We start from the raw sequence: 21,479 nt of genomic DNA, 5'->3' as shown, positions 1-21,479 counted from the left end.
AGAATAGAAGCATCAGGGAAGAGAGAGGTGAAGGTTTATAAATTAAAAGAGGAGGCAGTTAGGGTAAGATATAGACAGCTATTGGAGGATAGATGGGCTAATGAGAGCATAGGCAATGGGGTCGAAGAGGTATGGGGTAGGTTTAAAAATGTAGTGTTAGAGTGTTCAGCAGAAGTTTGTGGTTACAGGAAAGTGGGTGCAGGAGGGAAGAGGAGCGATTGGTGGAATGATGATGTAAAGAGAGTAGTAAGGGAGAAAAAGTTAGCATATGAGAAGTTTTTACAAAGTAGAAGTGATGCAAGGAGGGAAGAGTATATGGAGAAAAAGAGAGAGGTTAAGAGAGTGGTGAAGCAATGTAAAAAGAGAGCAAATGAGAGAGTGGGTGAGATGTTATCAACAAATTTTGTTGAAAATAAGAAAAAGTTTTGGAGTGAGATTAACAAGTTAAGGAAGCCTAGAGAACAAATGGATCTGTCAGTTAAAAATAGGAGAGGAGAGTTATTAAATGGAGAGTTAGAGGTATTGGGAAGATGGAGGGAATATTTTGAGGAATTGTTAAATGTTGATGAAGATAGGGAAGCTGTGATTTCGTGTATAGGGCAAGGAGGAATAACATCTTGTAGGAGTGAGGAAGAGCCAGTTGTGAGTGTGGGGGAAGTTCGTGAGGCAGTAGGTAAAATGAAAGGGGGTAAGGCAGCCGGGATTGATGGGATAAAGATAGAAATGTTAAAAGCAGGTGGGGATATAGTTTTGGAGTGGTTGGTGCAATTATTTAATAAATGTATGGAAGAGGGTAAGGTACCTAGGGATTGGCAGAGAGCATGCATAGTTCCTTTGTATAAAGGCAAAGGGGATAAAAGAGAGTGCAAAAATTATAGGGGGATAAGTCTGTTGAGTGTACCTGGTAAAGTGTATGGTAGAGTTATAATTGAAAGAATTAAGAGTAAGACGGAGAATAGGATAGCAGATGAACAAGGAGGCTTTAGGAAAGGTAGGGGGTGTGTGGACCAGGTGTTTACAGTGAAACATATAAGTGAACAGTATTTAGATAAGGCTAAAGAGGTCTTTGTGGCATTTATGGATTTGGAAAAGGCGTATGACAGGGTGGATAGGGGGGCAATGTGGCAGATGTTGCAAGTGTATGGTGTAGGAGGTAGGTTACTGAAAGCAGTGAAGAGTTTTTACGAGGATAGTGAGGCTCAAGTTAGAGTATGTAGGAAAGAGGGAAATTTTTTCCCAGTAAAAGTAGGCCTTAGACAAGGATGTGTGATGTCACCGTGGTTGTTTAATATATTTATAGATGGGGTTGTAAGAGAAGTAAATGCGAGGGTCTTGGCAAGAGGCGTAGAGTTAAAAGATAAAGAATCACACACAAAGTGGGAGTTGTCACAGCTGCTCTTTGCTGATGACACTGTGATCTTGGGAGATTCTGAAGAGAAGCTGCAGAGATTGGTGGATGAATTTGGTAGGGTGTGCAAAAGAAGAAAATTAAAGGTGAATACAGGAAAGAGTAAGGTTATGAGGATAACAAAAAGATTAGGTGATGAAAGATTGAATATCAGATTGGAGGGAGAGAGTATGGAGGAGGTGAACGTATTCAGATATTTGGGAGTGGACGTGTCAGCGGATGGGTCTATGAAAGATGAGGTGAATCATAGAATTGATGAGGGAAAAAGAGTGAGTGGTGCACTTAGGAGTCTGTGGAGACAAAGAACTTTGTCCTTGGAGGCAAAGAGGGGAATGTATGAGAGTATAGTTTTACCAACGCTCTTATATGGGTGTGAAGCGTGGGTGATGAATGTTGCAGCGAGGAGAAGGCTGGAGGCAGTGGAGATGTCATGTCTGAGGGCAATGTGTGGTGTGAATATAATGCAGAGAATTCGTAGTTTGGAAGTTAGGAGGAGGTGCGGGATTACCAAAACTGTTGTCCAGAGGGCTGAGGAAGGGTTGTTGAGGTGGTTCGGACATGTAGAGAGAATGGAGCGAAACAGAATGACTTCAAGAGTGTATCAGTCTGTAGTGGAAGGAAGGCGGGGTAGGGGTCGGCCTAGGAAGGGTTGGAGGGAGGGGGTAAAGGAGGTTTTGTGTGCGAGGGGCTTGGACTTCCAGCAGGCATGCGTGAGCGTGTTTGATAGGAGTGAATGGAGACAAATGGTTTTTAATACTTGACGTGCTGTTGGAGTGTGAGCAAAGTAACATTTATGAAGGGATTCAGGGAAACCGGCAGGCCGGACTTGAGTCCTGGAGATGGGAAGTACAGTGCCTGCACTCTGAAGGAGGGGTGTTAATGTTGCAGTTTAAAAACTGTAGTGTAAAGCACCCTTCTGGCAAGACAGTGATGGAGTGAATGATGGTGAAAGTTTTTCTTTTTCGGGCCACCCTGCCTTGGTGGGAATCGGCCAGTGTGATAATAAAAATAATATATATATATATATATATATATATATATATATATATATATATATAGTATTTTTATATATATATATATATATATATATATATATATATATATATATATATATATATATATATATATATATAAAAATACTATATATATATATATATATATATATATATATATATATATATATATATATATATATATATATATATATATATATATATATTATATATATATATATATATATATAATATGAAATAACTTTTAAAAACACTTGAAATTTTGGAGTTTCCATACACAGTGGAGAGACATGGTGCTTACGGAGCTCACGGAAAATGTAAACAAACAGGGTAGGGTGCGGTGACTGTATTAGAAAGTCAGGTGGGGGGAGCCATATAGAGAGTTTAGGTCATAATTTGAATTGACCGTATTAGCGGAACGCCGTAAAGTGAAATGCCGTAAAGCGGGGCCCTACTGTATAAGTAATCAGAATATCTGAAAAGAGAGAAAGTTAGTTAATGTTTATAAATACTGCAGAGCACATAGATACAGTACATAAACACTGCACTGTACTACTCAGTCATACAGACATATTCTAAAATTTCAATCGTAAATGCTGTAGGCTAAACCTCAACTAATCAACTTCATACTTGGCACTGAATCTAAAATGTATGTAAGGAACAATGCCTGAAGAGTGCAGTTTTGACCAAAATTTCGTTGCTCCCTATTGCAGAGCCTATCTTTTTCATTCTTTCTAATGACTTCTTTTTTAAATTCAGCAGTGCATTTTACAACTTTTCTTTTTTTTTATCTCTTTATCCTTCTTTGGACCCATGATGGCTTATTTTGCAATAAAAAAATTATACCAAAACTGCAAAATAAAAAAGGCTCATAAGATGCACAACAAAAGCTCAAGAAATGTTTACAGCATGCGAGTTAATGAGTACATGACCCGAGCCGTTCACATTGTCGGTCGACAACCAAGAGAACATACAAAAACCAGGACTTTTTTTTTCTCTCAAATTCCTTGTTCAAAAACCGACTTGTTTGACAAGTAATGCAGTCGATAACTAAGGTTCCACTGTACTCAGAAAACCCATCAGGGAAGATGGAGGCAGACTATTTGAAAGGAAGGAACTGAGGACAAATAGACTTAATAGCTAAAAATGCAGATGGATGAGTCTTTGGAATGTAACACAGTCTGAGAGCAATTAGGTAGCAGAACAATCTGAATGAGGAAATTGTGGAAGCAGAGTCCATTGACAACCTTGAGAGTAGGTATGAAAAGACCCATAAGGTCAGGAATTGTGATTGTCCATGAGTAGTTGAGAGGTAGGAATACGATTGAAGATTTTCTCCCCTCTTTCCCCGCAACCACAGCTAGGTGAGTATGGTCAATAATTTCATAGTTTAATTAAAAACATGCAGTATTCTTTCTGTTGCTCTATATTATAAAATGTAAAATATCATTAATAAAACAGCACAATAGATATTGTAACTTACAAGACTATATTGCTTTAGCTTTCATGCATATACATTACTGTACCGCAAGACTAATTTAATTCATTACCTGTTTTTCAGCTTTGCCTAAAAGATAGAGACTTAGTTGGTGGTCTGCAATTTGAGTCAGACAGCATTGTAAGACTTATAATTGAGCGGTGTACCAGAGTTATTGCTGTCTTGTCACCTGAGTTTTTAGCATCAAGTGCCAACAATTTCTTCATATTGTTTGCTCATGCTCTCAGTGTAGGTAAGTTCACCTTCTTTTCATTATTACTACTTCAAAATATAAAGGATTTTCTGGCCATTACCTTGAACATTATTAAACTACAGTAGGGCCCCACTTATACGGCAGGTTAGGTTCCAGGCTACCGCCGTAATGCGTAAATTGCCGTAAAGTGGAACACCCTTTTGTTTTCCTTATAAATGCATACAAATACTAGATAACTTGTTTACACTACAATATATTAAGATAACAATAGAACTAGGCATCGGAAAACAATAAAAAAGTACAATACACACATAGTGCACTCATTACTTGCCTTAAAATATTTATAGTCTTAATCTAGGGTGAGATGAGTAGTATTTATTGTAAGAAATCGAATGTGGTATGTATGGTAGTCAGCCGGGCTACCATACCAGGCCATCCCACCTACACATAATACAGTGGACTCCCGGTTTACGATATTATTTCATTCCAGAAGTATGTTCAGGTGCCAGTACTGACCGAATTTGTTCCCATAAGGAATATTGTGAATTAGAGTAGTCCATTTCAGACCCCCAAACATACACATACAAACGCACTTACATAAATACACTTACATAATTGGTCGCATTGGGATCTGATCGTAAACCGGGGGTCCACTGTATTCTATTACATTTAAGCATCCCAGAGCGATAAAATGCATATACAGTTTACTCATTACTTACCTTAAAATATTTGTAGTCTTAATCTAGGGTGAGACGAGTACTATTTATTGTAAAAAATCAAGTGTGGTATGTATGGTAGTCAGCCGGGCTACCATACCAGGCTATTCCACCCACACATACTTTTCTATGATATTTAAGCATCCCAGAGTGATAAAATACATATACACTGTACAGTTCACTCATTACTTACCTTAAAATATTTGTAGTCTTAATGTAGGGTCAGGAGTGAGTAAACGAGATAAAACGAATAAATGAGCGAGAGAGAGGCAGTACATGAGGGAGGACAGGCACAGAGTTATGTAAAACCAGGCAAATGTAAGTTTTGTAAACAAACAAAGTGTACACGTCCGGTTTGTGTACAAGTTCCATTGTGTACAAGTTGTCTCTACATTGATACGGTAGAATAAATAAAGAAGAACACTCCCATTCTCTTGTAACACCATTTTTTAGAAGAAATGATGCTCTGAGTGAAGGCAATGGAAATAAGTCACTCTGTCTGACTTTTTTGGCTTATCCTAGGTTCTCTACACATATGCTGTTAGGTATGATAATCTATGTAACTGTATTTGTTTATACCTGAATAAACTTACATACATACGAAAGGAATAATTTTCTACAGTTACCCCTAGTAACACATTTTCTCTTATGTTAGACTAGAGAAAATGTTATTCTTGCCATCACTTGTACAAGTTATCTGGCTACCACATCTCATATTTAAGTTTATTTATTCTATTGTGGGGTGTATTTATCATCTTTATATGTTATATGTCATGTTTATTATATAATTTTGAAAACATGTCATGGATGGATTAATGAAAGTGTGTATATTAACGTAATATACGACATTTAATGAGACTCGGTGATTATTATTATTATTATTATTATTATTATTATCATCATTTCTAATATGGCGTCATTTGTGCAAGTCGTCTGCTACCACATCTCATATTTATGTTTATTTATTCTACTGTGGGGTATATTTATCATCTTTATATGTTATGCATCGTGTTTATTATATAATTTTCAAAAAATATCATAGATGGATTAATGAAAATATGTATATTAACGTAATATACTACATTTAATGAGACTCGATATTATTATCATTACTAATATGACGTCTCGAGATATAAGACACTCTTACTGATTTTAATGTGTATCTGTACACCAGGACAGTATGAAAGTTTATTTAGGTACAGATATACATAAGTATAATTATCAAAGTATATATAAAATATGAAATAACTTTTCAAAACACTTGAAATTTTGCTGTTTCCAGACATAATGGAGAGACTTAGTGCTTGGATTTTGCAGAGAATGTAAGCAAACTAGGGGGGGGGGGTGCGGTGACCGTATTAGAAAGTCAGGTGGGGGAGCTGTATAGCGAGTTTTGGTCATAATTTGAAATGACCGTATTAACGGAACACCCTAAAGCAAAACGCCGTAAAGTGGGGCCCTACTGTAAATTTCTTTTGTATATTAACTTAATATATGGATTCTAGTAGAAACCATGCTTTTTAAAATGCAGTCATTGTGCAACAGTTTCCTTTAAAAAATTCATTGGAATATCCTTACAGTATTATATTAAAAAAAAAGTGTCAAACCTATATGGACCATACAGTGCAGAGGTGATTTAAGTGTTAAAGGTAGAAGTTATTGAAGTGGTGTAAAATTAACATCATAGTTAGTATTAAAGGTTAGTTTCTGTTTAGTAAATAATGGAGTTTGCACCAAAGGTAGGGCTTTTGGTGAGGAGGGTAGTTAGTGAATGTCAGGGCATTGAAAGTGTTAAAAATTAATTCTTTGTACTCTCTGAAAAATTAATTCTTTGTACTCTCTGATAGATAGAACAGTTTATTAACCCTTTCAGGGTCCAAGGCCCAAATCTGGAGTCACGCACCAGTGTCCAAGAATTTAAAAAAAAAAAAATTATTTTTTCTTATGAAATCGTAGAGAATCTTTTTGTGAAGGTAATAAAACAAAAAGTATGAAATTTGGTGGAAAATTGACGAAATTATGCTCTCGCGAATTTTGATGTGTCAGCGATATTTACGAATCGGCGATTTTGCCGACTTTGACTCCCATTTTAGGCCAATTACATTATTCCAGTCAACCAAATTCTTAGCTATTTCACTAGTATTACTTCTATTCTATCGATTGAGCACAAGAAATCGCCAAGTCAACTGTTTCAACTACAAAATAAAGTGATCGGAAATTGTTAATTTGGCCAATTTAACACAAAGTTCAAAATATTCCAATTTCAAAATAGGGTCCAGAATGAACAATGTAGGCATTCCTGGCACTAAACTAACATTTCCTCTGTTCATTAGTTATGTTTTGAGGCTTTACAAATAAATTCCATTTTGATTTTTTATTCACATAATGAATTTTTATTCACACCAAAAAATAGAAGATTTACTGTTATGCAATACTGTAATAATTGTATAAATATCATCACCATATTTGTGAATGTATATTAGACCCACCAGCTGATGTGTAGTAGACGTGTGAGGTCGTTTGTTTACTCTTGAATATCGGCAAAAATTTAACATTTCTGCTACTTTGAGCTCAGTTTCAAGCCATTTTCAGTGCTAAAACCAATCAAAATCATCTCTATTTCTGTAATATGTCTTCCATTCTATCAAATGAGACCAAGAAATCGCAAATACAACTATAAAAAACATACGAAAAAACACTGCAAAGTTGCTGTTTTAATCGAAAAATCATGATTTCATTTTTTTTCTCTCATTATACACAGTGTGCTGCAGGATCTGTTTTATGTGGTGCACACATACCACATAGATGTATTCTCTCATATCTAGGCCCAAATGTACCACTCACAGTTTATCAGAGTGAGCTGAGCTCATGGCGTAGATCTACGGTTTGGACCCTGAACGTAAAGCCGTAGATCTACGGGACGGACCCTGAAAGGGTTAATGTAATGGTTAACTGTTGAAACTCCTTTGCAATCCTCGCAGAGAGGTGCCAAGCAACTTTCCATAAGGTATCCACGTGAAGGTTGTGTGTGGCCAGTTCATAAATATCCATATACTGTTTCCCATGCATCCTTACAGTATGAGGTGACAGTTCTGCAGCCAAACATTACTGCTATTCTAGTCATGTTATGCATTTTACAGAGCTGCTATTATTTCAGTCAAGGCTTTTGAGTAAATCAACCTTTCATGTTTGTAGTTCGTTTTCTACAAAACTAAGGGAGCTTTTTTGTTGTTGCTTAATTGTTACTCTTCAGTCAGTAATGGAAACCCTCAGTATCATTGAAATTTCTAATAGCATGTCGGGATTTGGAGAGTATATTCTTCATTGTTTGAACCTTGAGTACAACTTAACACTGATTTTTGTATTTTAACTGAACACTGAGAGCTAAGAAAATTAATGTGTAACATTTCCACCCAAAAATTTCAAACTACAAGAGTATTTTAATCTCATACCATGTGATATAAAATATATAATTAAGACTTTGTCATCATGTAAGCTGAAGCAACCTTCTGATTTATGCTAATGCTGTGCCACAGTTGTTAAAGTGGCATTAAGTTAATATCGCTTTTTTGGGCTATAAAACAAAATTATGGTCATTAAATTGTTTCAGGCTACATCAGTTATTTTTTTTTAACACATCGGCTGTCTCTCACTGAGGCAGGGTGACTAAGAAAGAAAGAAACACTTTCACTATCATTTAACATTTCCACCATCATTCACACATAATCATTGTTTTTGCAGAGGCACTCAGATATAACAGTTTAGATGTCATTCCAAACAGCTGATATCCCAAAAACCTCCTTTGCAGTACAAGCATTGTACTTCCCACCCCTAGGACTCAAGTCCGGCTAACAAGTTTCCCTGATTCCTTTAACAAAATATTACCCTCCTTTCACTCCAACAGCTCGTCAGGTCCCAAAAACCATTCGGCTCCATTCATTCCTTTCTAACACACTTGCACATGTCTGCTGCATGTTCAAGCCCCTTGCACACAAAATCTTTTTTACCCCCTTCCTCTCTCCCTCCATCCTTTCCTAGAATGACCCCTACCCCTCCTCTACTCCACTACAGATTTATACACCTTCCAGGTCATCCTATTTCGTTCCATCTTCTCTGAATGACCAAACTACCACATCTCCACTGCCTCCAGCCTTCTTGCTGCAACATTTACAACCCATTCTTCACACCCACATAAGAGTGTTGGTACCACTATACTCTCGTACACTCCCTTCTTTGCCTCCATGGATAACTTTTTTTTTTTTTTTTTTTTCCACAGATACCTCAATGCACCACTCACTTTTTTTTCCTTCATCAGTTCTATGGTTAACCTCATCCTTCATAAACCCATTTGCTGACCAGTCTACTCCCAAATATCTGAACACATTCACTTCTCCCATACTCCCTACCTCCAATGTGATATCCAGTTTTTCTTTGCCTAACTTGTTTGATACCCTCATCACCTTACTCTTATCTATGTTCACTTTCAACTTTCTTCCTTTACACACCCTCCCAAACTCTTCCACTAACCTTTGCAACTTCTCTTTAGAATCTCCCAAAAGCACAGTATCATCAGCAGAAAGTAATTGTGTCATCTCCCATTCTGTATTTGATTCCCCATAATTTAATAACACCCCTCTCCCCATCACCTTAGCATTTACTTCTTTTACAACCTCATCTATAAATATGTTTAAAACCATGGTGACATTACACATCCCTGTCTAAGGCCTGCTTTTACTGAAAAGTAATCTCCCTCTCCCCCACACGCCCTAACCTGAGCCTCACTATCCTCATAAAAACTCTTTACAGCATTTAGTAACTGTATACCTATTCCATACACTTGCCACACATCTGCCACATTGCTCCCCTATCCACTCTAACATATTTCTTTCTTTCTTTCAACACACTGGCCGTATCCCACCGAGGCAGGGTGGCCCAAAAGGAAAAACAAAAGTTTCTCCTTTTACATTTAGTAATATATACAGGAGAAGGGGTTACTAGCCCCTTGCTCCCGGCATTTTAGTCGCCTCTTACAACACGCATGGCTTACGGAGGAAAAATTCTGTTCCACTTCCCCATGGAGGTAAGAGGGAATAAACAAGAACAAGAACTAGAAAGAAAATAGAAGAAAACCCAGAGGGGTGTGTGTATATATATGCTTGTACATGTATGTGTAGTGTGACCTAAGTGCAAGTAGAAGTAGCAAGACATACCTGAAATCTTGCATGTTTATGAGACAGACAAAAGACACCAGCAGTCCTACCATCGTGTAAAACAATTACAGGCTTTCGTTGTACACTCACTTGGCAGGACGGTAGTACCTCCCTAGGCGGTTGCTGTTTACCAACCTGCTACCTAGGACCCTAACATATGCCTTTTCTAAATCCATAAATGTAATGAAAACTTCCCTTCCTTTTTCTAAACATTGTTCACTTATATGCTTCAATGTAAACACTTGGTCTACACATCCTCTACCCATTCTAAAGCCTATTTGTTCATCTGCAATCCTGCTCTCTGTCTTACCTCTAATTTATTTATTTATTTATTTATTTCAACACACCGGCCGTATCCCACCGAGGCGGGGTGGCCCAAAAGGAAAAATGAAAGTTTCTCCTTTTACATTTAGTAATATTTACAGGAGAAGGGGTTACTAGCCCCTTGCTCCTGGCATTTTAGTTCCCTCTTTCAACATGCACGGCTTACGGAGGAAGAATTCTGATCCACTTCCTCATGGAGATAAGAGGAAATAGACAAGAACAAGAACTAGAAAGAAAATAGAAGAAAACCAAGAGGGGTATGTATATATATATATATGCTTGTACATGTATGTGCAGTGTGACCTAAGTGTAAGTAGAAGTAGCAAGATGTACCTGAAATCTTGCATGTTTATGAGATAAAAAAGGACACCAGCAATCCTACCATCATGTAAAACAATTACAGGCTTTCGTTTTACACTCACTTGGCAGGACGCTAGTACCTCCCTGGGCGGTTGCTGTCTACCAACCTACTATCTAAACTTGGTAAACTTATTTCCCTTATAATTTTTACAATCTCTTTTGCCCCCCTTCCTTTTATATAAAGGAACTATACACGCTCTCTGCCAGTCTCTAGGTACCTTCCCTCTTTCATACATTTATTGAACAAAAGTACCAACTACTCCAAGGCTATATCCCCCCTGCTTTTAACATTTCTGTCATGATCCCATCTGTTCCAGCTGCTTTACTCCCTTTCATTGAACCCAATACAGTGGACCCCCGGTATTTGATGGCATCAGTATCCGATAAATCTGGTATTTGATGCATTTTAACGCAAAAATTTTGCCTCGGCATCCGATCGAAAACCCGGTTTTCGATACGATTCGTATGAGACGTGTCCACGTGTGGCCTGAACTGCCCCATGTGTGCCAATGTTTACAAGCCAGGCAGTGTGCATGCATCTAAGGATACATTCGGTACATTCCATATTATTACTGTTTTTGGTGCTTGTTTCTGCAAAATAAGTCACCATGGGCCCCAAGAAAGCTTCTAGTGCCAACCCTTCAATAAAAAAGGTGCTAATGACTATTGAAATGAAGAAAGAGATAATTGCAAAGTATGAAAGTGGAGTGCGTGTGTCGGAGCTGGCCAGGTTGTATAGTAAACCCCAATCAACCATCTCTACTATAGTGACCAAGAAAACGGCAATCAAGGAAGCTTTTCTTGCAAAAGGTGCAACTGTGATTACGAAACAGCGACCGCAAGTGTTAGAAGATGTTGAGAGACTGTTATTAGTGTAGATAAATGAAAAACAGATAGCAGGAGATAGCATCTCTCAAGCGATCATTTGTGAAAAGGCTAGGCAGTTGCATGACAATTTGGTAAAGAAATTGCCTGCAACTAGTGGTGATGTGAGTAAATTTAAGGCCAGCAAAGGTTGGTTTAAAAGATTTAAGAATCGTAGTGGCATACATAGTGTGATTAGGCATGGTGAGGCTGCCAGTTCGAACCAAAAAGCAGCTGAAAAATATGTGAAGGAATTCAAGGATTACATAGACAGTGAAGAATTTAAACCTGAACAAGTGTTTAATTGTGACAAAACAGGCCTGTTTTGGATGTAAATGCCAAGCAGGACCTACATTACTCAGGAGGAAAAGACACTCCCAGGACATAAGCCTCTGAAAGACAGGCTACCTCAAGTCCTAATGGAAGGGGATTCCCCTTCTAAACAGTAACAACTTCGACACTCTCCCCTCCTCTCATCCCATCAATCATCACCAGATCTTCATTAACCCTTTCAGGGTCCATCCCGTAGATCTACGGCTTTATGTTCAGGGTCCAAACCGTAGATCTACGCCATGAGCTCAGCTCACTCTGATAAACTGTGAGTGGTACATTTGGGCCTAGATATGAGAGAATACATCTATGTGGTATGTGTGCACCACATAAAACAGATCCTGCAGCACACTGTGTATAATGAGAGAAAAAAAATGAAATCATGATTTTTCGATTAAAACAGCAACTTTGCAGTGTTTTTTCGTATGTTTTTTATAGTTGTATTTGCGATTTCTTGGTCTCATTTGATAGAATGGAAGACATATTACAGAAATAGAGATGATTTTGATTGGTTTTAGCACTGGAAATGGCTTGAAACTGAGCTCAAAGTAGCAGAAATGTTTAATTTTTGCCGATATTCAAGAGTAAACAAACGACCTCACACGTCTAATACACGCCAGCTGGTGGGTCTAATATACATTCACAAATATGGTGATGATATTTATACAATTATTACAGTATTGCATAACAGTAAATCTTCTATTTTTTGGTGTGAATAAAAATTCATTATGTGAATAAAAAATCAAAATGGAATTTATTTGTAAAGCCTCAAAACATATCTAATGAACAGAGGAAATGTTAGTTTAGTGCCAGGAATGCCTACATTGTTCATTCTGGACCCTATTTTGAAATTGGAATATTTTGAACTTTGTGTTAAATTGGCCAAATTAACAATTTCCGATCACTTTATTTTGTAGTTGAAACAGTTGACTTGGCGATTTCTTGTGCTCAATCGATAGAATAGAAATAATACTAGTGAAATAGCTAAGAATTTGGTTGATTGGAATAATGTAATTGGCCTAAAATGGGAGTCAAAGTCGGCAAAATCGCCGATTCGTAAATATCGCTGACACATCAAAATTCGCGAGAGCATAATTTCGTCAATTTTCCACCAAATTTTGTACTTTTTGTTTTATTACCTTCACAAAAAGATTCTCTACGATTTCATAAGAAAAAATAACAAATTTTTTTTTTGAAAATTCTTGGACACTGGTGCGTGACTCCAGATTTGGGCCTTGGACCCTGAAAGGGTTAGAGGTAAGTGTCAATTATTCTATTGTTATTGTTGTTATTGTAATTATTCTATTGCAATAAACTTAATATTTCTTGTGGTAAATTTTTTTTTTCATACTTTTGGGTGTCTTGCACGGATTAATTTGATTTCCATTATTTCTTATGGGGAAAAATTATTTGCTTTTCGATATTTTCGGTATTTGATGAGCTCTCAGGAACGGATTAATATCGAATACCGGGGGTCCACTGTACCTCATGCACCTCCCCTACACTCACATCTGGCTCTTCTTCACTCCTTAAAGATATTGTACCTCCCTGGTCAATGCATGTAATTACTGCTTCCCTCTCTTCATCCACATTTAACAGTTCCTAAATATATTCCCGTCATCTTCCCAATACCTCCAACTCCCCTTCTACTAAATCCCCTATTCTGTTTTTAACTGTCAAATCCATTTGTTCCCTAGGCTTTCTTAACCTGTTTATCCCATTACAAAATTTCTTCTTATTCTTAGCAAGATTTGTTTACAGTGCCTCACCCACTCTATCATTTGCTCTCCTTTTGCACACCCTCAACACTCTTCACCTCTCTTTTACTCTCCATATACTCCACCCTTCTTATATCACTTCTGCTTTAATCTCTCATAAGAGACCTTTTTCTCTTTTATCACACCCTTTACCTCATCATTCCACCAGTCACTCCTCTTTCCTCCTGCACCTGCCCTCCTATAGCCACAAACTTTTGCCCTCACAGTCTAACACTGCATTTTTAAAACTATCCCACTTCTCTTCAACCCCCACACTACCTGTACTCTCACTAGCCTACTTTTCTGCCAATAGTTACTTATATCTCACCCCAACTTTCTCCTCCCTTAGTTTATAAACTTTTACCTCTCTCTTGCTGTTTTTTTTTCTTTTGCCCCATCTACCTCATACTCTAACTGTAGCTACAACTAAATAATGATCTGATATATCTGTCGAACCTCTATAAACATGCACAATCTTTTATCCACCTATACATAATCTAACAAACTACTTTCATTACGTGCTATATCATATCTTTTATACTTATTTATCCTCTTTTTATTAAAATATGTATTACTTATTACCAAACCTCTTTCCATACATAATTAAAGGCCATCCATTTTCATTTACCTCTGGCACCCCAAACTTACCTGCTTCTCCTCCACAACAGTTTTACGCACTTTAGCATTTAGGTCCCCCATTGCAAGTACTCTCTCACTTGGTTCAAAACTCCCCATGCACTCACTTACCATCTCCTAAAATTTCTCACTCTCTTCTACACTTTTCTTCTCCAGGTGCACTTTTCACATCCGACCCTTATTTTACTTCACATAATCCTTGAATTTATACATTTATATACCCTCTTTTCCTGCCATAACTGATCCTTCAACATTCTTGCTACTCCTTCCTTAGCTCTGTTAGAAACCCCTGACCTAATCTCATTTATTTCTCCCCACTGAAACACTCCTACCTTCATCTTTGTTTCACTTAGAGTCAGGACATCCAGCTTCTTTTCATTCATTTCATCCACAATCATCTCTTTCTTATCATCCACACTACATCCATGCACATTCAAACATCCCAACTTAAAGGTTTTCTTCTTTTTATTTTTAGTAAGCTGTACTAGGGGTTACACTGTAAACAATGAGCTGCTAACAATATATACTACAGGTCCGCCATCACAAATCCGGCAATCAGTTATTCGGTTCCTTCAGTTACTCGGCACTAATTTTGGCTAGCATAATTTCAAATTTCCAGGGTCGCCACACCAACCTGCTGGTACTGTTTGGTGGCGCTACTTGCTGCATAAGTCATTCCAATTTCTTTTTCTCCATTTATTGTTTTAATCTGCTTACTTTTAGCCCTAGCCATTGTTCCAATGAATAAAAGAAATGCTTCTCATTATGAAAAGCACCTACACAGTACATTATCCATTAAAGATAAGGTGGCTTTGAAGCCACTGTCGGTTGCCATGAGCTCAGTCTCATGAAGCAGGAGAATATGCTTTATTACGCTAATATCAACACTACAGCTTATTTGCCTATCACAATTGATCTAATATGACATAAGAAACAATATAAATAACATAAAACATGTTAAATACTCCAGAATGCAGTTAGAATGATAACAAATTCTCACTACAGGCAGCACACTCCACCAATATTCAATACACTAAACCTACTCACCATACAAAACATCCATACTTATTACTGCACCTATTACATACATAGAACACTTAACTCTGATATTAACCCTCCCCTCAAACATCTCCTTACCAACCTCAACAGAACACATGACCATAACACAAGGCACAGATCACTCTTTGATGTTCCTCGTGTCCATCTCACACTATGCAAAAACTCAATGCACATAAAAGGCCCTAAAATCTGGAATTCATTACCTGTAAATATAAAAGAAACACTACCTGTTTATAAATTCAAGTCTCTTCTCAAAGATCACTTACTCACCCAAAACCAAATAAATACTGAATAACTGAACCTTATAAATTGTATATCTTAAATGTTTCTCACAATTATATCACATAAATGTTAAACCTAAAACAGAATCTAACTTTATTATTTTTTTTTTAAATGCACTACCTAATAGAATCACTACCTAACTGAATGCATCCATATGACCTGTCTTTGTAATACTCACTTGTGCTTTATAGTAATCTGTTTACATTAATGTTTTATCACTGATTTCATCATTGCTTAGTTAATCTTAAGTTAATTTTAAGCCAGCCCGAGAGAAAACGGAGTGTAGCACAGGGCTAATGTGATATACACTCGTACTGCATCATAAACCAGAAACAAAAAAGTTATTTTCTCTCTATAGATTATCACACACAGCAGCATATGTGTAGAGAACCTAGGATAACCCAAAAAAAGTCAACATGGCTTATTTTTAGTACCTGGTTTGGGTTAGCCATATATGATTTTTGGTAAATATTCGATTCCCAGCCAGGGTAGAAATATTAGGCGTGTTTCTTTACACCTGTTGTTTATGTTTACCCATCAGTAAATGGGTACCTGGGTGTTAGCCGACTAATGTGGGTGTTATCCTGGGACACTGACTTTCTTGAAATACTCTGCATAAAAAGCGGCTTTCTATACAGAAGTATGTCACTAATGTCGGCTAGGCCTGTATACCTTGTACATGTACGTGTAGTAAATAAAGATATTATTATTATTATTACAGTGGACCCCTGCATACCGCTGGCATCACATAACATTAAATCCGCATACCTATACATTTTATCACTAAGATTTTGCCTCGCATACCGCTAAAAAACCCGCTCAACGCTATTCGTCCGAGACGCGTCAAATGTGCGGCCTGAGCCAGCCTCACATGTTCCGCCGGTGGCATTGTTTACCAGCCAGCCTCCGCGGTAACATCCAAGCATACAATCGGAACATTTCGTATTATTACAGTGTTTTTGGTTATTTTATCTGCAAAATAAGTGACCATGGGCCCCAAGAAAGCTTCTAGTGCCAACCCTACAGGAATAAGGGTGAGAATTACTGAAGAGATGAAGAAAGAGATCATTGCTAAGTATGAAAGTGGAGTGCGTGTCTCCGAGCTCGCCAGGTTGTATAGTAAACCCCAATCAACCATCGCTACTATTGTGGCCAAGAAAACGGCAATCAAGGAAGCTGTTCTTGCCAAAGGTTCAACTGTGTTTTCGAAAGGGAGATCGCAAGTGATAGAAGATGTTGAGAGACTCTTATTGGTGTGGATAAATGAAAAACAGATAGCAGGAGATAGCATCTCTCAAGTGATCATAAGTGAAAAGGCTAGAAAGTTGCATGAGGATTTAATTAAAAAATGCCTGCAACTAGTGATGATGTGAGTGAATTTAAGGCCAGCAAAGGTTGGTCTGAGAGATTTAAGAAGCGTAGTGGCATGCATAGTGTGATAAGGCATGGTGAGGCTGCCAGTTCGGACCACAAAGCAGCTGAAAAATATGTGCAGGAATTCAAGGATTACATAGACAGTGAAGGACTGGAACCTGAACAAGTGTTTAATTGCGATGAAACAGGCCTGTTTTGGAAGAAAATGCCAAGCAGGACCTACATTACTCAGGAGGAAAAGGCACTCCCAGGACATAAGCCTGTGAAAGACAGGCTTACTCTTCTCATGTGTTCCAATGCTAGTGGTGATTGCAAAGTGAAGCCTTTATTAGTGTATCACTCTGAAACTCCCAGAGCGTTCAGGCAAAAGAATATCCTCAAGGCTAATTTGTGTGTGCTGTGGAGGGCAAATAGAAAGGCATGGGTCACTAGGGACTTTTTCTATGACTGGTTACACCAAGCATATGTCCCCAATGTGAAAAATTACCTAACTGAAAAGAAATTAGACCTTAAGTCCCTCCTGGTGTTAGACAATGCCCCTGGTCATACTACAGACGTGGCAGAGCGACTTTGTGGGGACATGAGCTTCATTAAGGTGAAGTTTTTGCCTCCTAATACCACTCCTCTCCTGCAGCCCATGAACCAGCAGGTCATTTCCAACTTCAAAAAACTGTACACAAAAGCTCTGTTTGAAAGTTGCTTTGTAGTGACCTCAGAAACTCGATTGACTCTAAGAGAGTTTTGGAGAGAGCATTTTAATATCCTCAATTGTGTAAACCTTATAGGTAAGGCTTGGGAGGGAGTGACTAAGAGGACCTTGAACTCTGCTTGGAAGAAACTGTGGCCAGAATGTGTAGACCAAAGGGATTTTGAAGGGTTTGAGGCTAACCCTGGGAATCCTATGCCAGTTGAGGAATCCATTGTGGCATTGGGAAAGTCCTTGGTGTTGGAGGTTAGTGGGGATGATGTGGAAGAGTTGGTGGAGGAGGACAATGAAGAACTAACCACTGATGAGCTGCTAGATCATCTTCATCAGCATGAGGCCAGACCTGAGGAAACTGGTTCGGAGGAGGGGAGAGAGAAATTGAAGAAGTTGCCTACTTCAAAGATTAAGGAAATGTGTGCAATGTGGCTTAAAGTGCAAACCTTCATGGATGAAAATCACCCTAACACAGCTATTGCAAGCCGTGCTGGTGACTATTACACTGACAATGTTGTGAACCACTTTAGGAAAGTCATAAAGGAAAGGGAGGTACAGGCCTCTATGGACAGATATGTTGTGCTACAGAAGTCCAGTGACTCTGAAGCTGGTCCTAGTGGCATTAAAAGAAGAAGGGAAGTAACCCCGGAAAAGGACACTTGACACCTCAAGTATTAATGGAAGGGGATTCCCCTTCTAAACACTAAGACTCTCTCCTCCTCCCATCCCATCAATCATCACCAGATCTTCAATAAAGGTAAGTGTCATGTAACTGTGCATGTCTTTTTCAGTTTGTGTGTATTAAAATTAATATTTCATGTGGTAAATTTTTTTTTTTCATACTTTGGGGTGTCTTGCACGGATTAATTTGATTTCCATTATTTCTTATGGGGAAAATTCATTCGCATAACGATAATTTCGCATAACAATGAGCTCTCAGGAACGGATTAATATCGTTATGCGGGGGTCCACTGTATTATTATTATTATTATTATTACTATATTATTATTATTATTATTATTATTATTTTCTCAGTTGTTTGTTGGGTTATCTTATTCAAACTTGGGCAATGTATGATGGAAAAATACTTCTTCACGTACACCAAAAATGAAAGAAATCAGACCATAAATTGCAAAGTTCACTTCTCAGCCATTAGCGGTCGCTTAGCGGCATATTTTTGTATGGTTGTTATGGCTACATTCTTATTTTTTCGGTCTCATTTGATAGAATGAAAGATATATTACAGAAATAGATATGATTTTGATTGCTTTCATGAAGAAAAGTACCTTGAAATTGTGCTCACAGTAGCGAAAATGTTCTATTCTTTAGCGAAGCTCAAGAGTAAACAAATGATGTCACCGTCCAATACCTGTCCGCCTGCCAGTCCAATACGTAGACGAGAATGGCTTGACATTATTTATACAATTACAATAATGCAGCAGTCTGCATAACAGTAAATCTTCTATTTTTTTTTTTTTGTGAATAAAAATTCCAAATGGTTAGAAAGAGTAATATAAGAGGGGCCTGTAGCTGTGACTAATGAACAGAGAAAATGTTATTTTAGTGCTAGGAATGTCTGTATTTTTTATTCTGGACCCTATTTTGAAATTGACATCTGTTGAAATTTGTGTGAAATTGGCCAAATTGCCAATTTCTGACCACTTTATTGGGTAGTTGAAATAAGTGAATGGGCGGTTGCTTGTACTCAGTCGACAGACTAGAAGTAAATAAGTTTATTCAGGTATACACAAATACAGTTACATAGATTATCATATATATCAGTGTATGTATTGAGAACCTAGGATAACCCAGAAAAGTCAGACAAAGTGACTTATTTCCAGTACCTGGCTTGGGCTTGCCGTATATGATTTTTGGTAAATATTTTTTTTTCTCAGTTGTTTGTTGGGCTATCTCATTGAAACTTGGGCAATGTATGATGGAAAGATGCTTCTTAATGTACAACAAAAATAAAAAAGATGGACGATAAATAAGGGAGTTAACTTCTCAGCCATTAGTCGCCTCTTTGCAGTATATTTTCGTATGGTTTTTATGGTTGTATTCTCATTTTTTGGACTCATTTGATAGAATGGAAAATAGACATGATTTTGATTGCTTTCATATCGAAAAGTACTTTGAAATTGAGCTCAAAGCAGCGGAAATGTTTGATTTTTGCCGATGTTCAATGAACTGTGTAAGTCAAGTTGGTTAATTTTATTAAGTGTATTCTAACCTAACCACTCTGTAATTCGGCAAACTCAGTAATCCGGCACACTACAGGTCCCAATGATGCCGGATTTGTGATGGAGGACCTGTACTTGGATGATGACCAACAAACTCGCTCTCAACATAGATAAAGCATACTTCATGCTGTTTGGCAACAGAGCCTTAAATATCCAACTTAATATATCGATAAATGGTTCCCCCATATCAAGATACACTGAGGGTAAATTTCTATGTCTTCTCCTTGACTGTAATCTTAAATTTCATTCCCACATCCAACACATATCCAAGAAAATTTCCAGCTCAGTAGGCATCCTTTCCAAGATATGATACTATGTACCACAAATGACATTCCTTACCCTATACCACTCTTTAATATATCCTTACCTCACCTATGGTATTTGTGCCTAGGGATCAACCACAGCCAACCACCTTAAACCTTTAATAACCCAACAAAAAGCTACTGTGCAGATGATTACCAGCTCCTGTGCTAGATAGCACACCCCATCACTTTTCAAAAGCCTGAACTTGCGAAATATACGAGACATACACTCATATTATTGTGCTTACTACATATACAGAACACTAAATTCCACTATAAACCCTCCACTTAAACTATTCCTTGACAGTTACAACAGAATGCACAGTCATGATACAAGGCATAAGGCACTCTTCAACATTCCTCCTGTCTGTCTCACACTATGCAAAAATGCTATACACATAAAGGGCCCAAAGATCTGGAACTTGCTACCAGAACCAGTAAAGGATCCCCTGACTACTTATAAATTTAGGACTTTGCTAAAAATCATCTTATCTCTCAATACTAACCAATTCAACCAAAACAAATGCTAATTAGTTATATTATGTGACCTCTAGACTTTTAACCCTTTGAGGGTTTCGGCCGTACTAGTACGGCTTACGACCCGGGGTTTTTGATGTACTAGTACGCCTAAATTCTAGCGCCCTCAAATCTAGTGGGAGAAAGCTGGTAGGCATACATATGAAAGAATGGGTCTATGTGGTCAGTGTGCACAGTATAAAAAAAATCCTGCAGCACACAGTACATAATGAGAAAAAAAAAAAACTTTGACCGTGTTTTTGGAATAAAACAGCGACTTTGCACTGTATTTTCGTATGGTATTTATTGTTGTATTCTAGTTTTCTTGGTCTCATTTTATAGAATGGAAGACATATTACAGAAATTGAGATGATTTTGACTGGTTTTACAATGAAAAGTACCTTGAAATTGAGCTCAAAGTAGCAGAAATGTTCGATTTTTACCAAAGTTCAAAAGTAAACAAATCATGCCAAGCTTCCAATACATGTCAACTGGTGAGTCTAATATTCTTTCCCAAGTGCGCTGATATTATTTATACCATTTCTACACTAATGCAGCAGTCTGCATAACAGTAAATCTATTTTTTGTAAGAATAAAAATTGAAAATGGAAAGCCAAAGAAATATAAGAGGGGCCTGGGGATGTGACTAACGAACAGATGAAATGTTATTTTAGTGCCAGGAATGTCTTTCTTGTTT

The 21,479-nt window shown here is 37.6% G+C and overlaps 1 protein-coding gene across 11 annotated transcripts in view; it reads left to right on the top strand.

The window, feature by feature from the left end:
* Myd88 (myeloid differentiation primary response protein MyD88) overlaps positions 1 to 21,479 on the top strand; it is a 129,900-nt gene that overhangs the window by 57,164 nt on the left and 51,257 nt on the right. For all 11 annotated transcript variants that reach the window (XR_011392261.1, XM_070087217.1, XM_070087213.1 and 8 more), the window contains one exon: positions 3,983 to 4,151. Coding sequence is in view for 10 of the 11 variants with exons in the window: in XM_070087217.1 (XP_069943318.1) it covers positions 3,983 to 4,151 (169 nt within the window). In the remaining variant the exon portion in view is untranslated. The remainder of the gene's footprint in view (positions 1 to 3,982; positions 4,152 to 21,479) is intronic.

This window comes from Cherax quadricarinatus, chromosome 21, assembly GCF_038502225.1.
Source record: "Cherax quadricarinatus isolate ZL_2023a chromosome 21, ASM3850222v1, whole genome shotgun sequence".
NCBI classification, from domain to species: Eukaryota; Metazoa; Arthropoda; class Malacostraca; order Decapoda; family Parastacidae; genus Cherax; species Cherax quadricarinatus.
This window is presented reverse-complemented; position numbering and strand designations above follow the sequence as displayed.